This window comes from Protopterus annectens, chromosome 10.part0 (genome assembly GCF_019279795.1).
Source record: "Protopterus annectens isolate FY-2018-M chromosome 10.part0, PAN1.0, whole genome shotgun sequence".
Lineage (NCBI taxonomy): Eukaryota > Metazoa > Chordata > Ceratodontiformes > Protopteridae > Protopterus > Protopterus annectens.
Window position 1 is genome coordinate 1,787,225,346 of NC_056744.1, and position 22,500 is coordinate 1,787,247,845.

The following is a 22,500-nucleotide window of genomic DNA, read 5'->3' on the forward strand; positions in this document are numbered from 1 at the left end:
AGACTATTTGCACATAAGCAGAAATATATATATGTGTTAATGTAAGTGTGCTGTGTTTGTTCTTGAGCATATACCATAAACTGGACTGATATCCTTAATATCTGGAACTATTTGATCATATGGACAGCTGACACAGTCACCAGTACTGACTAAAGGCACAGTGTATTCCTTTCTCAGCTGAATCGGACCAAGAAAGAAAAAATACCCTGATGGCTGACAGCAAGATACGGGACAAAGGAAAGAAAAGGCAATTCAGAAAATGCTCACTGAATAAAAAACTCAAATGGCTAAGACTCTTCCAGTGCCAAGTCAGTGAATAACATATTCTTAAAATGCTTCATATCTGTACATAGAAAATAGGGTACTTACATATTATGTCAACCAGGTTCCATACAATTCAGTCTTGAAATATTGTAATCTCTGGAAAATGTTGGTTTAGATTATTTGGACCAGGGCAGCAGTGCTGAAAGTCGATGAGCAGTGTCTGTCACTTACTGCATCATATACTTGGGATAGCATCCTTGTTATCACAAACTGACACTGTACAGTTTTTCTTAGCTGAAGCATTGGAGTATTATACTGAATTAAATGTTGCCATGTTGAAAGAGTGAAGTGTTTGCTCAGTTTATATAATTATCTGAAATGAGTTGTAAAGTCCATATGTGGCGATGACTTTCATGTGTAAAGGGATACGGTATATCCCATTTTTATGTTGTGATGGTTAAGGTTTCATATATTTTGCTTTACATATGTTGCCAATATTTTGAAAAGAAAATGTTGACATGAATGTGTTAATCACTGCCGTGAGAAGCAGCTCGCATTCTATGATAACAGTACAGTTGTGTACACTTACCATGTAGATGTTCGAGTGTATTCACTGTTGCAGTCATTACATTTGGGTTATCTGCTTGCAGGTAGCCCTCAGTGAGCCTGATTAACAAAGTATTGGGTCCTGCATCAGTTGCTGACCCTTCTTCCATGACGTCAGGTCATCAGGGGTATAAAACATGCAGCCAACGCCATTACATCAGTTTTTCTTGCCCCAGATGTCAGGTGCCACCCTAATGGGAAGCAATTAAATATAAAAGTACAAAGATATACCTCCAACAAAAAAGCAAATACACCAAAAAGGCTTTTAAGCATAAGTAAAGGAAAGTAGAGGTATAGCCAAAAGAAGTTAGGGGGCTGGAGGGAGGGTAACCAGGACTGCAACAGCGAATACACTAGAACATCTACATTTATGGTAAGTGTACACAACTGTACTATGTTCTTCATGTTTCACTGTTGCAGTCATTACATTTGGGTAGATTCCCAAAGCTATGGTTGGAAGGAGGAATTTAGATAGCATTAGGGCCAACTATAAGGCCCTGCAAGACTGCAGTGGCAAAGCCAGATCTGGATTTAGAGAAAATTGGCAAATGATAATGCTTGGTGAAAGTATGTACAGAACTCCAGGTAACAGCTTCTAGGATGTCCCTGGTAGGGACGCCTCTGAGAAAGGCTGTAGAGGTAGATGCAGCCCTGGTAGAGTGAGGTCTGATCCCCTGGGGGATAGGTTTTCCATGGTGCTTGTAGCAGAAATGAATGCAATGGCTTATCTATTTAGAAATGGTTTGATTTGAAATAACCTTCCCCTCTGCCCCTGCAGCAAATGCCACCAGCAGTTGTTCAGATTTCCTTTGAGGTTTAGTCCTGTCCAAGTAGAATCTAAGTTGTCTGTGCACATCTATGGAATGCAGTATCCATTCCCCTTTATTCTGTGGATTGGGAAAGAAAGTCGGCAAATGAATGGACTGATTAAGAGCCACACTGGATATCACCTTGGGCATGAAGGATAGATTGGTTCTGAGGGAAACCCTGTCCGCATGAAAGATGATGAAAGGCTCCACTGCCATAAGGGCCTGTAATTCAGATACCCTTCTAGCTGAAGTGATTGCTAAAAGGAAAGCTGTTTTCCAAGAAAGAAATTTTAAGTCTGCAGTAGCAGCTGGCTCAAAAGGAGGTAGAGTGAGTTTCTCCAAGACAAAGTTAAGGTCCCAGGCTGGGGTTGGAGCTCTCCTGGGTGGTCTCAAATATTTGGGCCCTCTGAGGAACTGCTTGAGCAGTGGATGAGAGAAGAGGGGAGGTTCTGTGATATAATGTGCTGAAATGGCTGAGGTGTGGATTTTAATGGAGGAAAAAGACAGGCCCTTGTGAAGCATCTCAGTTAAGTATTGTAAAATCTGAGGTAAACTGGGCGCTGCTGTGCTCATCTGTTGAGATTGGTTCCAGGCACAGAATCTTTTCCATTTTCCAGCATAAGATTTTCTAGTGCTAGGCCTCCTTGCCTCTAAAATGATATCCATCACAGGTTTGCTGAGGGATGGTAAAGGAGAGATTAAGTAATTAGCCAGGCTGCAAGGTTCAGTGTTAGAAGCTGAGGGTGCAGAATCTGGTTCTCCTGCTGAGATGGCAGGGAAGGAGTCTGAAGCAGGTGCCATGGAGGTAACCGTGACACACTGTGCAGAAGGGGGCACCAGTGTTGGCCCGGCCAGTCTGGAGCAGTCAGAATCATCCTTGGTTTGTCCTGTTTGATTTTTAGTAGTACTTTGGAGAGTAGAGGCAGAGGAGGGAAGGCATAGACTGATAGGTTTTTCCAGCTGAAGGACAGAGCATCCACTTTCCAGGCTTGTTTGTGAGGAGTCCTTGTGCAAAATTTGTCCAATTGGTGGTTCTGGGGAGCGACAAACAGGTCGCTATCTGGGCTCCCCCATTTGCTTGTCAACATGTTGAAAGTCCTTGGTTCCATTTTCCACTCATGTGGGTCCATGAGGTTTCTGCTTAGTCCGTCTGCCAGTGTATTTAATTTTCCTGGCAGGAATTGAGCTTGTAGGTACACTTGGTAGCTCAAGGCTGTGTTCCACAATGCTATGGCTTGTCTGCAGAGGGGGTAAGAATGTGTACCCCCCTGCTTGTTTATGTACCACATAACAGTGGTGTTGTCCGTCTTTACCATTAGTTGTCCTGGAAGAATGTGGTCTTTGAAGGCTGTCGGAGCATTCTGTACAGCTAACATTTCTTTTAGATTGATATGCAGGTGCATTTGACTTGGGTTCCATTTGCCCTGAATGCACTTTCCTGACAGGTGAGCCCCCCCCATGCATAGTCTGATGCATCTGTTGTTAGGGTTTCGGCAGCAGGGGGTGGTGTAAAAGGTAGTCCCTTGTTTTGGTGGCAGGCCTCTGCCCACCAAAGGAACTCTAAGCGTAGGCAAGGTATGATAGGAATCATTGTTTCTAGGTCCTGAGAATGTTGACACCATAGGCTTTTTAGATACCACTGTAGTTTCCTCATATGCAGTCTTGCATATGGAATTAGAAGAATGCAGGAGGCCATGAACCCCAAGGCCTGCAGTATTGGTCTTGCAGATAGCAGGGTTTTTGTGGCCACTTGTTTGAAGTAGGTCATCAAATGAATTTGTTTCTCTGGCATGAGTTAAGCCATCTGGGAAGTTGTATTCAAGCTTGCTCCCAGGAATATAACTTGTTGACAGGGTACCAGTTGCAATTTATTTTCATTTATGGTGTACCCCAGACAAGTAAGAACCCTTTGTACAAAGGCCAGATGATTCAAAAGTATATCCTGGCTTTCTGCCTGAATTAGACAATCATCCAGGTATGGGTATATTTGAATATTTTTTTGCCTGCAAAATGCAATAACTGGAGCTAGGCACTTTGTGAATACCCTGGGCACAATAGATAAGCCAAAGGGCAGTGCAGAGAACTGACAGTGCATGAAGCCTGCTTTGAAGCGTAGGTAACTTCTGCAAGATTCCCTGATTGGGATGTGCAGGTATGCTTCTTTTAAATCTAGTGTTGCCAACCAGGCGTCTTTGCCCAGCATAGGAAGTAATTGGAGAAGAACCAGCATCTTGAATTTTGGAATCTCCAAAAAGGTGTTTAGAGTAGACAGGTCCAGGCTAGGACACCATGAATTGTCTTTTCTGGGTACCAGGAAAAGTCTCAAATAGAAATCGTGTCTTTTCCTCTTCTGGTACCAGTTGAATAGCCCCCATCCTTAATAGAGAAAGTACTTGTTTTGGGGCCTCTACCCACTGATTTGGGGGTAGTTCTGGCAACCCGCTTGGTGTTGGTAAAGTGTAGAAGTGAAATCTGTATCCCTGGGACACTATATTTAAAACCCATTTGTCCTGGGTAATGAGTTCCCAATTTTTTCATGAAGAGCAGTCCTTCCCCCCAAAGGGGCAGTCAGTTGTTAAGTGCTTGGAAATTTTAAAAGGAAGTCATTGAGACAGTTTACCATGGGGGGAGTCTTATTATTCCCAGATTTGGAAGTGGAGCCCTCCCACTGCTTAGTTCTGTGTGTCCCCTGGGACTGAAACCTGGGGGTTTTGCTGTGCTTGGGTTTGGCTTGAGAAGACCTGGAAGGGGATGGAAAGAACCAATTCTTAGAGAGCCAGTGCTTACTAAATCTAGGAGGCTGAACTTGTAAAAAATCTTTAACAGTTTGCATAGATTTAGCTTTATCTTCCATCTTTTTAAGAACTTCCTCAGCCTTGTTGCCAAACAGGTGGCCCTGATTTAAAGGAGCATCCAACAATTTCGCTTTAACATGATCAGACAAAGATTGCTCCTTAACCCAAACATGCCTTCTGAGCACAGACCCAGTAACAGCAGCCCTGCAAGAGGCCTCTAATGAATCAAAACCACATTGCAAAGTATGTTTTCCAACTTGTTCAGCAGAATGCATTAAATCCTGCAATTCTTTATTTTCCACACAGTTAGGAATCAACATCATTTTCTGTTTAAGCAGTCCAATAACATGTTGCTGATACTTTAACATAAGAAACTGGCAGTTTAAAGCCCTAATGGCCAAGGTTGCAGAAGTGTAAACCTTCTCACCCCATCTATCCAGCACCCTGGAATCTCTATCAGAAGGGGTAAGATTTTTAGCAGTAGAAGACTTAATGCCCTTGGGCCCCTGTGAAATAGTCTCTGGATCTGCAATAGGATTTTTAAAAAGGAATTGTGGGACTCAGGGACCCTGTAGTAGCTCTCAGATTTTCTGGGAGCAGGAGGCAGGGAATCAGGGGCCAAACTAGATTCCGAAAAAGCATCATCAACAATGTCTAGTACAGGAGGAATAGCTAAAGGCCTATGCTGAGATAGGAGAAAGAAATCCCTAAGCCTCTTTTTTGAATCAGAAAAATCCTGGCTTTCCCAGTGGAAATGCTCCCTTAGAGTATGTAAGGTTTCCCCCCCAAAAAAAAAAAAATCCTCAGGAGGGGAAGCAGAGGGAATTGAGTCCTCTACATCAGAATTTTCATAAGCAGATAAGGGCAAATCCAGATCATTAGAAGAATCAGAAAAAACAGAATCCTGATCAGAAGATTCATAATCAACTTCAGTCCTAGGCCTCTTAGAAGGGTGGGGGGTTTGCTACCCTTGATTAGAGTTATTAGATCTTCAGCCACTCTTATCATTTGTTTTTTAGGCATAGAGGCCTGAGCATGTGGCCTGGGCGTCAGTTTTTTAGGCATGGATTGAGAGTTAGGCCTAAGTAAAGAAGGAGGCGTCAATTTAATAGGCAAGTCCATAGGCCTGAATACTTCCTCAGAAGCCGGTGCCTGCACCGCGGCTCCGGACCCATCCAAGGTAGAGACATCCATGGGTTCCTTAGTTGAAGCATCTTGCGGCATACCAGACTACGAATGGGTCTCAGTAGAGGCCTGCGAATCAGAAGTAGCAGGTATCAGGGGCTGTGAAAGCACCTCACTGAGTACCGGCGAACTGGCGACTGGCTTAGGAGAAGCATCGTTGACAGTTTGGGACCTCGCTGGCCTGTGTCTGTCTTTATCTTTGCGTTTTTTCAGAATCCTGGTAGTCGGATGGCTAACCAATGACATTTCTGGATAATTAAACCGAGAACCAAAATATTTAGAGGTGAAAATATACCAACGACGGATAGTGCACTGATTAAATAAAGCACAAAACCGACAACAAGGTACCTCGTGGTCAGGGCCTAGGCAAGGAATATAGTACAAATGAAAATCTTTATGAGGTATTTGCTTTCCACAGGTAATGCAATTATTAACTTTTACTAACATCGGTAAAGAGAAAGAAAAAAGTTTCCCCAATGGGGTACTTAGCTTTAGTTGAAGACTTCGGTTCTGAAACCGAAAATGAAAATTTCAGGAGTTGGCTGACCGGCACTTGCGAACTGCTTCTGCTTTGTGTACCGCACATCAAGAAAGACAGATATAATGGCATCGGCTGCATGCTTTATACCCGTGACTACCTGACGTCATGGAAGATGAGACAGCAACCGATGCAGGACCCAAGATTTTGTTAATCAGACCAACCAGGGGCGGCTCGTGGCATCGGGCTGCCGGACTGCAGCCCCCTCAGCTAGACAGCTGAGTAGTTTATTTTGTTTTTTTTAAATGTAAAAAAAAAATCTATTTTTCGTACATTTAAATTTCGAGTCCGCAACTCGAAATTACGCGCATGCGCATTGCGCGCATCAATCGCAACCGCGTTTTTTTTTTTTTTTTTCTAATTATTGCTGCAATGTTTTCATTGCAGCCCGGAGGAGCCAAGAAGGCATCATTGTGATGCCCAGAACCTCCCAGAAGTCTATGCGGTTGAGACACAAACCGCATAGACATGGAAGGGGCTCGGACTGCGACGCCCGCAGGCACGTCATGACGTGCTTGCTGGGCAAATGCTGCTGATTGGTTTTCGCTCTTTTCCCGGGCTGTATGTGCTGGGAAAAGAGCGCGAATCAGTCAGTCGGTTTTCGGCGTTGGATCTACACCTACACACCTACCTTATACCAGTCTGAGTTTACTTTTAAATAAAACATTTTTTTTTTCTCTGAAGTCCAGTATTTACTGCAGTAAATAAATTATTTTTAAAACAGCAAGGGGAGGCAATCCGGACAGGAGGACTGTGGTGGATTTATCATTTGCTGCTTCTTTCATCAGTGGAATCGACGACAACAGGTGAGTAAGGAGTCTGAATGAGTTTGAGTGTTGACAGAAGATCAGCTCTGGAGGTGACTAGTTAGTAGTTAGATGCATCCACTAAACAGGAGTATCCTAGTGATTTTTATGTCTGATGTGGAAGTCAAAGACCGTTTTTGACCGTTAATTTAATGATTTCCATTTCTGTGGATGCCATTCAGAACTGCTTACACTGCTTCAGATGTGGCCTTCCCAGTGCCCCTTAGAATGCTACAATTACTTCACCATTTTTGAACTGAAGTGAATATCTTACACACTGCACTTCAGAATATTGCCAACCTTTGCCATTGCCCTTTCACAGCACATGTATGCTTTTGATTAATTTGTAAACCAATTAAATTATCTAGAGACAAGCATCTTTTTTACAGCAATCCAATGACCACACAGTAGGTAGAGAAATCTGAATGGTTGTTATAAAAGATTATGCAATGACCCCCCCATTAATATTCCAAAATGTGCATCATCCCTCATTCCTTCTCACAAGATAGCATTTTTGGGATGGCTAGCAGGAGTGAAAAACTGCCCAGACCTTTTTGTCCTGCTGTATTTAGTTAAGTTAGACTTATTTAAGCTGAAGTGTTGTGTATTGCAGTTACCAGTACAAAGTGCAAATGCATTTAGTTTATTGACTAATCTTGTGTCACACCTGTTCTTGTTATTACATTTACTTGCTTGGGTAATAAGTGTTTCATTTTGATGCTTATAGTTATGTTGACGTGGTCGCTTGGGTGAATGTTTATGATTTTGGTGTTGTATTGTACTTTATGTTATTGAAGGAAAGGGGCAAACTTTTCATTTTGGTGCTTGGGGATACCTCAGCATTTTTCTGAAGAGGTCACTTGGGTGAATGTTTCATTTTGGTGCTTGCATGTTATTGAAGGGGTCACATGGGAAAATGTTTAATTTTAGTGCTTTTGCATATTGTACCTGGACATTTTACTGAAGGGGTCTTTTTTCTTTTAGGGAAATGTTTCATTTCAGTGCTTGTGTATACCTGGACATAGTAATGAAGATTTTGCTGAAGGGGTCTTTTTTTCTTTTAGGGAAATGTTTCATTTCAGTGCTTGTGTATACCTGGACATAGTAATGAAGATTTTGCTGAAGGGGTCTTTTTTTCTTTTAGGGAAATGTTTCATTTCAGTGCTTGTGTATACCTGGACATAGTAATGAAGATTTTACTGAAGGGGTCTTTTTTCTTTGAGGGAAATGTTTCAGTTCAGTGCTTGTGTGTACCTGGACATAGTAATGAAGATTTTACTGAAGGGTCTTTTTCTTTTAGGGAAATGTTTCATTTCAGTGCTTGTGTATACCTGGACATAGTAATGAAGATTTTACTGAAGGGGTCTTTTTTCTTTTAGGGAAATGTTTCATTTCAGTGCTTGTGTATACCTGGACATAGTAATGAAGATTTTACTGAAGGGGTCTTTTTTCTTTTAGGGAAATGTTTCATTTCATTGCTTGTGTATACCTGGACATAGTAATGGAGATTTTACTGAAGGGGTCTTTTTTCTTTTAGGGAAATGTTTCATTTCATTGCTTGTGTATACCTGGACATAGTAATGAAGATTTTGCTGAAGGGGTCTTTGCTGAAGGGGTCTTTTTTCTTTTAGGGAAATGTTTCATTTCAGTGCTTGTGTATACCTGGACATAGTAATGAAGATTTTACTGAAGGGGTCTTTTTTCTTTTAGGGAAATGTTTCATTTCATTGCTTGTGTATACCTGGACATAGTAATGAAGATTTTACTGAAGGGGTATTTTTTCTTTTAGGGAAATGTTTCATTTCAGTGCTTGTGTATACCTGGACATAGTAATGAAGATTTTACTGAAGGGGTCTTTTTTCTTTTAGGGAAATGTTTCATTTCAGTGCTTGTGTGTACCTGGACATAGTAATGAAGATTTTGCTGAAGGGGTCTTTTTTCTTTTAGGGAAATGTTTCATTTCAGTGCTTGTGTGTACCTGGACATAGTAATGAAGATTTTACTGAAGGGGTCTTTTTTCTTTTAGGGAAATGTTTCATTTCAGTGCTTGTGTATACCTGGACATAGTAATGAAGATTTTACTGAAGGGGTCTTTTTTCTTTTAGGGAAATGTTTCATTTCAGTGCTTGTGTATACCTGGACATAGTAATGAAGATTTTACTGAAGGGGTCTTTTCTTTTAGGGAAATGTTTCATTTCAGTGCTTGTGTATACCTGGACATAGTAATGAAGATTTTACTGAAGGGTTTTTTTTTCTTTTAGGGAAATGTTTCATTTCAGTGCTTGTGTGTACCTGGACATAGTAATGAAGATTTTACTGAAGGGGTCTTTTTCTTTTAGGAAATGTTTCATTTCAGTGCTTGTGTATACCTGGACATAGTAATGAAGATTTTACTGAAGGGGTCTTTTTTCTTTTAGGGAAATGTTTCATTTCAGTGCTTGTGTATACCTGGACATAGTAATGAAGATTTTGCTGAAGGGGTCTTTTTTCTTTTAGGAAATGTTTCATTTCAGTGCTTGTGTATACCTGGACATAGTAATGAAGATTTTGCTGAAGGGTCTTTTTCTTTTAGGAAATGTTTCATTTCAGTGCTTGTGTATACCTGGACATAGTAATGAAGATTTTACTGAAGGGTTTTTTTTTCTTTTAGGGAAATGTTTCATTTCAGTGCTTGTGTGTACCTGGACATAGTAATGAAGATTTTACTGAAGGGTCTTTTTCTTTAGGAAATGTTTCATTTCAGTGCTTGTGTGTACCTGGACATAGTAATGAAGATTTTGCTGAAGGGGTCTTTTTTCTTTTAGGGAAATGTTTCATTTCAGTGCTTGTGTATACCTGGACATAGTAATGAAGATTTTGCTGAAGGGGTCTTTTTTCTTTTAGGGAAATGTTTCATTTCAGTGCTTGTGTATACCTGGACATAGTAATGAAGATTTTACTGAAGGGGTCTTTTTTCTTTTAGGGAAATGTTTCATTTCATTACTTGTGTATACCTGGACATAGTAATGAAGATTTTGCGTAGGGAATTTGTGTATCAGGGAAGTGCTTGTGCTTACATGGTCAGACTGCTGAAGTGAAAACTGTGCAAAATAATTTATTGTGTCATTTTAGTGCTTGTGCATACAGAGTACAAACTAATGAATGGTTACTTGGGGAAAATTACTGTTTTTGAAGTGTTTAATTTTGGTGCTTGTGTATACCTGGACATAGTAATGAAGATTTTGCTTGGGGAAATTCATTCGTGTATCAGGGAAGTGCTTGTGCATACATGGTCAGACAGCTGAAGTGACCACTGGGCAAAATAATTTGTGTCATTTCAGTGCTTGTGCATACACAATACAATACACAATACAAACTAATGAACGGGTTACTGGGGAAAATTATTCATTACTGTGTCAGTGTTTGGGAAATGTTTCATTTTGGTGCTTGTGTATACCTGGATATGTGATGTCATGTGGTTTATGGAAGAGGCTTGTTGGCCACTGAGTTATATGCTTTATTCAAGTGGGCCACGATCAGAAAAGTTTGAGAAACACCGGTATGGACTGTTACTGCCCAACTCTCTGATATATTAGTATACATAGAAAATGCAGTAACTGTTCTATATTCCTAGCTGAGATCACTGAAGAACAGCCTCAAACAAAGGGGTACTGATTGCATTAATAGGTGGTAGGATAGTTAGTTTGCATTTTTTTTTTCATTCACTGATGTGTCTTGTAGGTGGCACCTATTATGAATTATCTTTTTACAGGTCAGTGAATAGTTTTTGTTTTAATGCTACTTTTAAAGTTTGACTGATTATTACTAGAGCTGGATTGTAAGGGGTTAGTTTTAGTTTTCTACTTAAATTTATAACTATTGCTTTGCTTGTTAGTAGTAGTTAGGCTGGCTTAATGTAAACTGAACTTTCTAAGTTTGTAAGAGCAGCATTTAAAAGTTGTCTGTATTTTGACCTTTGTCCTATTTTTATTTATGGCCTTATCCAGATTTCTTGCTCTGAGGTTGAGTATATGAAATGTGTCATGGGCTCGGGGCCATCAGCCAGAGACGTTTCAAATTGTGACATACTTGTACCCCCACTCCCCCATGTAGTGACTTTAGATGTGTCCAGGTTTAGAGTATCTCTCCAAGGTAGATGTGTCCAGGCAAGGAGCACTTAAAGAGTATCCAAGGTAGATACAAGTACAGTCATGGCTTTTAATCTGTCCTTTTGCAGAATGTTCTGGTTTTCTGTCATTTTTATACTGTTTTTGTGTATTCAGAAAATGCATTTTGTTGGCTGCTTGTCTTTTTTATACTTTATTTTGACTGGCATTCCACTCCAGTAATGTATTTAAAAGTAATTTATTTTTTTGATTCATCACAGCCTTTGCTTCCCATCTAGATATTAAGCAAGCTGTCATGTAGCCAAGGCATTGAAATATTGTTTTCTTTACCACTTCATTTTTGTTTTGATTGGACTCTCATAGTGATAGCTTGTTGGCAAACAGGGAAGCAGTGTATTTAAAATACCAGTTTTTGTGATATTGAGCATAGTGAAAGAATGCTAGCAAATGTACTTTTTCCTGTAAGAATAAATGTTTACATACTTCGCAGTCTTGGTTTCTGCACCTAAAGTAGCAAAATGCCAGGTAACGTGTGTGTGTGTATGTATATGTATATATGTATGTATGTATATATATGTATATGTATATATATGTATATGTATATATGTATATGTATATATATATATATATATATATATATATATATATATATATATATATGTGTGTGTGTGTGTGTGTGTGTGTGTATTTTTATTTTGAAAGTATTTTAAGCTAATGTCTTGGAAATGAACAAATTTTAATGATTGACTAATACAATGGAGTAATACACTCCAGTGAATCATACTGGCTTCAGGCTACACCTGGCAAAACAATACTGTCTGAGGTAGTTAAACATTCATTTGCCCCCCCCCCCAAGACCCACTTCAGATTGCACCAAGTTTACAGAAAGGATGCAGATTAATTATACACAAGAGATAAGTAATTATACAGTGTGGAGAGACTCTTAACTTAAGAGCAGTATAACCCTTATTAGATTCTGGAAGATCAGAAGGCTAGGAATTCTATTCCCTCCCCAAAAATAGCAGCACAAAGTAAATGGCTTTAAGTTATAAAAATGTCACACTCTTAAATGAAGTTGGAGACCGAGTGTCTACAGGCTAAATAGCTTGGTAGTTACAGCATATAGTAAATGGCTTTAAGTAATAAAATTATTTCACACTCTTAAATGAAGTTGGAGACCGAGTGTCTACAGGCTGAATAGATTGGTAGTTACAACATGCAGAAAATGCTGACTTTTATGGGTTTATGGCAGTCCAGGTGTTTACCCTGCCCTGAGGATTAATGTTTCATGTGTTTGTTTTAGTGTACTTGTGATCATATTCAGTGGTTAACTTGGCAACAGCAAGCAGTCCAGTGACACATTTATCTAAGTTAGCTGATGTGCTTCCCTCAAACTTGCACTGCAGTGTTATATTTTTCTTTGTTGTACTCTTAACATTTTCCCAGAACAAGACGTCTGAGTGTAAATAATTATTTTTTAGGGGGTGGGTCATTAGCACTACTACTACTGCACTTCTATATTGTCTGAGAGTAGCTATAATTATAAGAAAATGAAAAACATAACAACATTTTCAATTAGGGTAGAATGCTTGCATTAGAATAATCTAAATAAGCAGGCAGTGTACTACACATGCCTTGTGTTTTAAATCGGTATATGTGGTACTTGAATACTTCAGAATCAGTACATGTGAAATGGAAATGTGTATTGGTCTGGGACTGGTACTCTGTATGCATCCTCCTTTTCTGGAAAATAAAATTAAAAGATATTGTGCATACAAATAAGGAAACGACTGCATGTGAAGCTTGTACATGACTATGGTGGTTACATAACATAATACAGTATGATATTTTTGGCCATTTTTAGTAGTCTTTCTTTCGGAGGTTGGGGCATTTTAGATCATTTTTGTCAGAAATAGCCTGGGGGGGGTCTCTGAAATGAAATGGCCTGTAGTTTACACACACACCAGCAAATAAAGTAAGATTATGTGCAAGTTCTTGGCTATTGTGATGTGAAAGAAATGCAACCATGGTGATTTATTTCGCTTAAACATTGTAGGCTGAAAGCAGTTTCTCTGGGTAGGGAGTTGGGCTGGGGGCAATGCTTGTGTGAATAGCTGCAGTTCTGTCTACATTTTCAACAGTAATGTCTATTTCACTCAAGTAAGATCGACCAGAAGCTGAAGCTCTGAAATCTGAGTGGTTTGTATGTGTGTGGTGGTGGGGTGGGGGTGGGGGGGGGGGGGGGGGTCAAGGAATTTTTGTTAAACCATGTTTTATTGTAGAAAGTCTGGTAAGTAAAATTTAAATGTGTACTTGGCTGATGCACACAAGCTGTGATAGTGAGTCTGTCAGCAAAATGAAAGTATGCAATGCAGTTGTTAGTATTTGTACTTTAATCCTGACCAGTAAAAAGCAGCTACTTCATTAGGTAATGGGAGGGGGGGTGTTTGTGAATTCATTGAGGTGACTGCCCTTGTTTACTGTCAGTTATGGCTTTGCAAGATGACTGTTTGGGTAAAGTCTGCTGTTGGGCAATCCTGTAACTACCATTTCTGTGTAATGGACTAAATTAATGCAGCCATTTGCAGTTCATTACTGTTTTTTGCTTTCTGATTTCAGAGGTTTTTGAGCCAGGTACTTTTGGTAGGCTGTTGGGATGGGGGACTCATGTCGCCAGTGTTGGAATGAAATAACCATTTAGTGTTGTAATTCTGGCTTTGCAAAACTCTGAGGGAGTAAGCAATATGCATACAGGCTGTGGGACTACAGTCTCTGTGCAGCAGATATATTTTAATGCTGGAAGGATCAAAGCAGAAAGTATAGTAGAGGCAATGGAATGACTGCCCCTGTTAGTCCTGCAAAGACAATGTAAGCTGTGACAGTGTGTGCATCACAAATGCATTAATAGTCTTTAATCCTGGCAAGGCCAAGCCAGATAGTTGGTAGATCATGGCTGTGGCACTGTCAATGAAATGAGTGTTGTTTCTGAAGCTGTAAATCATTACATGTATACAACAGTGGCACTTAAATCATTTCTGCAATATCTTCATTTCAGAGTTGCAACAACTCAACTACAATAACCAGAATGAGTGAACAGAGTGAGCAGAGTGTTACAGTGGCCTATCTGAAATCTATTAATTTTAAAGAGTTGACTCTTAATGAGAAGTTAAGAATCAAGAGGACTGGAAGACCCACACCTGATCTGAAGATAGAGTCTGCAGGTACAAGTAGGTCAAGAACATACACACGCAGCTTCAACAGGTCAGTGTATGACAAACACACCTGGATCTGTGGTTGTGAGGAAACAACAGCTTGTACTGCTTCCCATGTTTGTTATTTGGTGGAGAGGAAGCCTGGACATCAAAGGGTATGGATGACCTGAAGAGACTGGAAGAAAAGTCCAGAAGGCATGAACAGTCTGCTAAACATTTAGACAATGAAATGAGTCTAGCAGTGTTGGGAACTGTGGATATCCGGTCTCAGTTAAGTAGTGGATACCAGTTATCAGTAGAAAGACACAACAAGAAAGTGGATGACAACCGGAATGTTCTGTCTATTTTAATAGAATGCATGAAGACGTGTGGTGCACAAGAACTAGCTTTCAGAGGTCATGATGAGTCTGAAGAGTCAAGGAATCCAGGAAACTTCCGGGCAATAGTAGAATTAGTCAGCCAGTTTGATAAGAAGTTGTTAGACCACGTGACAGCTTCAACTGTTTTCAAAGGAACATCAAAAACTATTCAAAATGAACTCCTGGACTGCATGCTGACAGTATGCAGAGAAGAAATAAAAAAAGAGATTCGTACTGCAAAATTTATAGCAGTAATTGTAGATGAAACCACTGATTTTGCTGCGACATGGCAGATAGCTATTGTGTTCCGTTACATTGTCAATGGACAAGTGGTGGAACGTTTTTGGGGATACTTTACACCACTTGGACAGACAGCACAACATATTGCTGTTGTGATAGAACAACAGTTGAAGGAAGTAGTGGGAGACCAGCATGAAAAAGTGATTGCTCAGAGTTATGATGGTGCATCGGTTATGAGTGGTATTCAGCATGGGGTCCAGGCCATCATAAGAGAAAAGTTTAAATATGCCTACTATGTACACTGCTATGCCCACCAACTTAATCTGGTAATGCAAAGAGCCGCACAACAGAATACTGAAGCAAGGATATTTTTTATAACACTTGGTGGAATTCCAGCCTTTTTCAGTCGTTCAGCTCAAAGACAAGCTGCTCTGGATAATATAGTATCACGACGCATGCCAAGAGTGTCAGTAACACGGTGGAATTTTAACATCCGTACTGTAAATGCAGTGTACGAGAACTTGGAGTTGCTGGAAGAGTGCTTTGATTATTTGAGCAGGAATCCTAGATCTGGTGCAGCAACTGTACTGGAAGCAAATGGGCTACTGCAATCACTTGAAGATGACCAATTTAAATTTTGGCTTGCTGTCTTCCATTGTATAATGCCCTATGTTGATGTTCTGTACAGGCAACTTCAGTGTCGTACCACAGATGCAACTGCTGTTGAAAAGGATGTTCGTACATTTTTGGATGCAATTGACATTGTCAGATCAGGTATCGATGGTATTGCAGAACAGTACCTACATACAGAGAACATCCAGTCAAAACGTAGACGAGGGCCATCAGCTTCCCGACCACTGCATGAGACCTTGTCAATTGCTGCAAAGGAAGTGTGTGATGTCATAAGGTTCCAGGCAACATCACGATTTCAACAAACCAGCCATCTTCAAGCTTCTCAGTTACTTCTGCCTGGAAAGTTTTCAACATGCATGAGAGAGTTTCCAGAAAATCTGTTCACAGGAACAATGGACAGCTATCCATTCCTGATGAGGGGACAACTTAGAAAAGAACTTGGAGTGGTGTATCAACGTGAAGACTTTAAAGCAGCTGGCAGTGCAGTCAAGATGTTACAATTCTTGTTGGACAACTCCTTAACCCGTGTGTTTTCACAGACTTACAAAGTGTTGTTAATTATAGCCACCACACCAATGTCAACTGCTGAGGCAGAAAGGTGTTTCTCAACACTGAAAAGGATTAAAACATTTCTTCGTTCTACAATGGGGCAAGACAGATTGAATGCTTTGGCTATGCTTTCCATAGGAAAGGAGTTAATGCGGAGTATACCCAACTTCAACCACAGAGTTATTGATTATTTTGCACAAAATAAAGAGAGACGAATGGACTTCATCTATAAGTAATGGAAACAGAACAGGAAACGGAACACCATACAGGAAACGGAACACCATACAGGAAACGGAACAGGAAATGGAACACCATACAGAAGAACACAAGAGGCACTTATTTGGTACTATACTAGTGCTACAAGCACTTATGTAACCCAGCCACTGGGGATGCACAAGCCAGTGCATTTCTTTGTGCCGGTCCTAAGCCCGGATAAATGGGGAGGGTTATATCAGGAAGCCTGGGCATCACCACATATAACCTCCTGACAAAATTGTGGGACAATACAGATTTTGTTACAGGATTGGTCGAGGCCCAAGTTAACAATCACCACCACCAGTACTACTCTTTACCAAAAGGGTGCTGACAGAAATTGGGGGGAGGGTACTGTTGGCTCTAGAAGAGGGTGGAGGCTACTGTTGGCTCTAGAAGAAGGGGAAGGCATGCCCAAAGGTAGTGTGATTTGGACATGTGCTGAGGAGGGATGCTACTAGGTATATTGGGAGAAGGATGCTAAGGATGGAGCTGCCAGGGAAGAAAAAAGGAAGGACTTGTAATTAGATTTATGGATGTGGTACAGGTAGTGATGTGGTGACAGAGCAAGATGCAGAGGACAGGAACCAATGGAAACAGATCTGATGTGGCAAACCCCTAACTGCTACAACTGAAAGACTGCAAGCACCTATTTGGAACCAGCTGGGGGTCATGTGAATATTATTTGCTTTGGGAAACTTAAAACTGTCCCTTTTGAGCCTCCATGAAAAAGGGGGTGGGAGAAATCCAGTATGACCTGATGTGTTCCAAGACCACAGCTTCTAAGGTGCACGACAGCTTCTCCTCAGGTGCAGAAACTGAGTATGAACTACTGTTTGCAGTATACCGCAGAGGTAAGTGTTCAAACCAATGTGTGTGTGTATGTAACAATGTGTGCTGTGTAGACTATTCAGCATGTGCCATACTGACTGAGCATTTATTTCATGTAAATAAGTATGTGAAGTATTGATCCCATTGCACCATAGCCACCCCGTCTTGTTGGCCACACCCCGTCTTGTTGGCCACACCCCGTCTTGTTGGCCACACCCATCCAGCTGTCTCCTGCAGCCCCCCTATGATTTGAAGTCATCAGCCGCCACTGAGACCAACTGAGGGTTACCTGCAAGCAGATAACCCAAATGTAATGACTGCAACAGTGAAACACGAAGAACATCGGACATTTTACTGTTTTTGTCCTTAAGTACAATCAATGGCTTTCCATTTTCTTGTTTTGTTATGTTACTGACAGCTGAAGTGTAAAGACATATAACGCTAAACTGCTTTTACTTGATAAAATTTATTAACATCAGTTTTTAACTATGGCGGCTGAGGTTCTTATTTGCAGCTCCCTTCTTTTCTTTGTATCCTTTTCTCTTTATCATCTGCTGTGTTACTCCCACTACACTACTGGCCTCTTTTCAGGTGACACCCACGGTAACCGTACATCTCAACTGTCCAGATTTTGACAGATTTTGTGCTTGTATTTTTGGTATGTACCTCATAAAATTTGTGGTTGTCTGGCAAATCACGGAGAATTGAAATCTGTAAGTAATGACATTCAGTTGACTTTCAGTCAGGCTTCATTTCCTTCAGAGAATGAATTGAAACACAAATCCTATTGTAGGTATATTCAAAGTTTGCCAAAGTACATATCTTAAATCTGCCCGTATTTTGGCTGTTAGTCACTCCATTATTTTACTGTTTGCCCAGATATTTTGCGTCAACAGTTGGGGATGCATCGCTCGGGCTACATTTATGGCTACGTATGTCGTACATTGCCAACAGAATTGCTGCTTGTCCACTGTCAGCATCTTTCAAATTAGCAGGCAAATCCCAGAGACGCATATCAAGAAGAAAGGTTTATAAAGTAAAAATAAATAACACTATAATGAATCACTTTTGACAAAACAACCTTAATAAATTTGGCAGCATGTGAAGGACATGTGACTATTTCAAGAGTGAGTAGTTTGGAACCTGGTTATGATAATATGTAAGTACCAAAAATATTTCTGAAAATCAATTCAGTCATTTTGTTACTCCACAAGCCGATTATGTAAAGAAACATTTGCACTCTCTAGTTTAGTTTTAGTTTAATTTTGTTTTCCTTCTTTGGACTGTCTCTGAATTATTGATATCCAGCTGTTGAGTTGCTGTTTCTACTGTTGCAGACACTACTGTTTTTATTTCTCTAAAGCTGGAAGTGTCTGAACTGAACAGCTGGTCTGAGTACACAGAGGCAAGTAATTTTATAGTAATACAAACTATCTGAATCTGCACTCTGCATCATTTGACCACCTGATTTCACTGTCTGATAACATTCATTGATCGTGAGTGAAGTCAGGTTTTGTTCTGGATGATTAGGAGTCAAAGCCAGCTTTTAATCTTACTAGTTGAAGATGCCATGTTTCAGGCAATACCATTTACTGCACTGAGCTGCTACTGAACTGATGAACTGAGGTCATCTACATGAAATACACAAGGAAGAATGGAGAGTGGGTATTTGCCACAGTGTTTCAGCTGCATAAATCAGTTGTCCACACTACTTCATGTGAAGTTGTGGAAAATGACTAACAATATCAGACTGCCTTCTTTTGATTAGTCATTGTTTTTCTGACACAAGCTGTGAACTTTGGATATGGGTCCTAGACAGTGCAATATGATTTCCATAAAGACAGAATGATGTCAGCGTTCTGGCTTCTGTGAATTCTTGATGCCTGGTGATGGTTTCACGCTCCTCATTCCATGGTTACAGTTGCTATAGTAACCACATTTCTTAAATTATTCATTCTCCACCCTGTTGTGTTACATGGCTATCTTATTTGATTGACTGACAAGTGGGATGAACTGTGCACTTTTCATATTTTTGTATTAATTTTATGAATATGCAGTAGTGCTAAAATATTATTTTATATTAAGTATTATACTATATTACCCCTTATGAATTACTTAGCTTTTTTCTGCCATAATGTGGTCTTTCTAATGTTTTGCGTTTAAACTTCTCTCTTCTGTTTAATACTATTTTATATTGTTATTGCTTACTATTATTTTATACTTTGTTGTTTTACTTTGTTTTGTTACGTAGCATTCTTAAGTCATAAGCAGTATTATAAAAATGAACTTTAAATAAATGACATAATGATGTGTTTTTCACTAACAAATGTTGTCAATTGTAAACACAGCTTGAAACATTTATGTGGTTATAAACTAAATGATTGACAGAACTTTCGGCATGATTGTATCCTAGTACCCTACATGGATGCCCAGTAGGAAGACCCACCTACTGTCCAATACCCAGTGATGTGTACAAATACTTAATGAATATTCATGGAATGTCCTCATCAGCCTCATTAATGTTCATCAGGTATTCGGCATGCCAGTAGAGGCTAACTTAAGGTGAGTTAAGCAAACTTATTCTAACAACAACGTATATATGAATAAAATGTAATGCTTGTCTTTGATTCGAGATCTCTGCCTCTTGTTATATCTGGCTTTGTCTGTGATCCTTGTGTTAAGACATTGACTACTATGCTTCATTAGCTGTGGGCTGAAGGACTTTTTAAAGTCAGGAGAACTGGAGGAGTGAGAAATAAAATGTAGGTGACCATACCGCTCAACCTCTTAATGCAAGAAATTTGGACATAGAAATAATGGGGGTCAAAGGCCCAAATAAATATGGACAGATTTTAAATATCACTCTTATAAACTTAGACGGCTGCTATAATAACAGGTTTTACATTATCATGCATTTTCTTGATGGATGAGGCCTGAAGCTCAAATGACTTATTATTTAGTGACTTCAATCATTAGTGATTTGTCAGAAAACCATCAAAATTTATGAGGGCTGAACCAAAAGTATGCGGCAAAAATCTGGTCATTCGGTGAAAATTAGGACAGTTAACATGTATGTAGGTAAGTGACTGTAACTTCTTTGTGCTGATGTGGAGTCTGGATCCTGCGTGTCTTCGCTCGATTAATATTTCAAATGGAGTACATACCTCTTAACCTCTTAGCACAAGAAATCTACACAAAGCCTAAAATAATAGGGGGGGTACAGGACCCGAAAACAGGGACAGATTTTTAAAAATGCTCTTCTTGAGGATGTGAAGTTGCAAACTTAAATGTCAGTCGATCTTGACATGAACGCTGTCATTTTCAAATCTGCACATCAATTACTCATGCATCATTTACATATGAATGACATTATGGCCATTTGGCATGTCAGTCACACAGACCACGCCCACATCTGTGCAGTTTGACCATGTGGAGTACTAGGATATAATAATGCTGAACTTTCATCGAGAACATTTCTGTCAATAATAAATTATTTAAAAAAAAACTGGTTGAACTGATCAAATGTAGTTCAAAACTTAAATAACATTTACATTTTTGAGTGTTTTTCAGGGGTACAATAACCCCAGTATTCCATGAGCTCAGCTGTTTAAAATCCTTTCAGTTGATTAAAATGTCAATTGATGAAAATGCAGACTGTGTTGGTGATTAGATTAACATGCACTTTATCAGAAAGGAAGGAATACGTTTGTGCCTATTGCCATCAATACCTAGAACTGTTCCTAATGAGTTCATTAAACATATATTGGTGATTTTTGTTCCAATTATAAAACAACCAACTGTAAATTTCACTCTTCTGTGGCTCACCTACACTTAGATTAGATGAGCCGCTGATAGCATTCAACTTAACAAGGCCAAACTCCCTAATCAATATTTACCATTAGAAACCACTGCTGATGTTGTTTCTAAGTGCGCTCTTTCAGATATTTCTTTATTTTAGGAAACTTCCTCCATCGTCATGTTTGTGCAAGCACTGAGTTGGTATACATAAGTTCAGGGGGGGGTTACCCTGCACAATGGGAGGTGCTGGAGGGCTTGCCCTTTAAAAAAACAATAAACACTTTATTTGGCTTTTGATAGGATATAGGATAAGATTACAACCAGCTACATTCATCCTGTCATGACCTTGTCCAGATGTAACATGACATGTCATAGCAGAAGCCATTTCTACTTAGTGAGTGGTATTAGCTATGCAACTAGAGCTAGTAGACTAACTGTAGATTGTTTTAGATAACCAGAACTTAGGATGTTACCAAGACATTCCATAAGACACGTGGATATTTCAAGATATATGAAGCTAGTAACATTTTCATTTATACAGAATGTAATGCCCTCTGCCTGCATCATCTATTCCACAGCATTTTGGGGACACTTTTACTCCCCAGTAGAATAAACCCTGTCAGTTCTCCCCACTTACATCATACCTTCTTCTCCAAAGGGACGGCCGCACTTCACACAGCAAAAATGTTCAGGATGCCAGTTCTTGTCAAGGGCTGTAACCATTTTCTAGAAAAGTAAAACAAACGGATGGAAACAAGATTAAAAATATACAAGAATGACCAAGAACTCTACTATCATTACACAATTCTATAATAAACAGAAAATGCCAAATAATTCTGATGCCCAGGCAAAGGAAAGAAACAAGGGAAAAGGTTCTACATAATAAAAAAAGAATAAAACAAAACCAGTAAACCCCCTTCTGAATGTAGCTGTAACCTCTGCTGCACACAGTAGTGTTATTTTCATCATGATGAGCTCTAAAGAACATAGAAGTTGATGCTTTGTTGCAACAAATATAACATTTTTATTTTACAGTTGATTTGTTACTTTTAAGATTGTTCTACATTGCTAAGTATTACCTATTTATAGTTGTCAACTAACTGTTAGTTTAGGTTTCCCATTTATTTTACTTATTTTTAACAATGCCCAGAGAAGGCATCCCCTCTCATTTAAGATAACAGATAACTTGGCCAGACAGTGCAATTTGAGGCAAACTAACATTATCAGTCAAGTGATGGTCTACGAGTCATGGGAGTCGCCTGACAATTATATCCAGTGGTATAATCATTCATCCCAGCAAACCATGGCCCAGGAATCAAGGAGTCACATGACAATTATATCTCACAGTATAATCATTCATCCCAGCAAACCATGGCCTAGGAGTCATGGAGTCACCTGACAATTATATCCTACGGTATAATCCTTCAGCCCAGCAAACCACGGCCTAGATGTCATGGAGTCACATGACAGTTATAGCCCATAGTATAATCCTTCATCCCAGCAAACCATAGCCTAGG

At 39.7% G+C, this 22,500-nt stretch overlaps 1 protein-coding gene across 2 annotated transcripts in view; it reads right to left on the reverse strand.

The window, feature by feature from the left end:
- Positions 1-22,500, reverse strand: part of TGFB1I1 (transforming growth factor beta 1 induced transcript 1) — a 546,447-nt gene that overhangs the window by 40,667 nt on the left and 483,280 nt on the right. For both annotated transcript variants that reach the window (XM_044086607.1, XM_044086606.1), the window contains one exon: positions 21,628-21,709. In XM_044086607.1, coding sequence (XP_043942542.1) covers positions 21,628-21,709 — 82 coding nt within the window. The remainder of the gene's footprint in view (positions 1-21,627; positions 21,710-22,500) is intronic.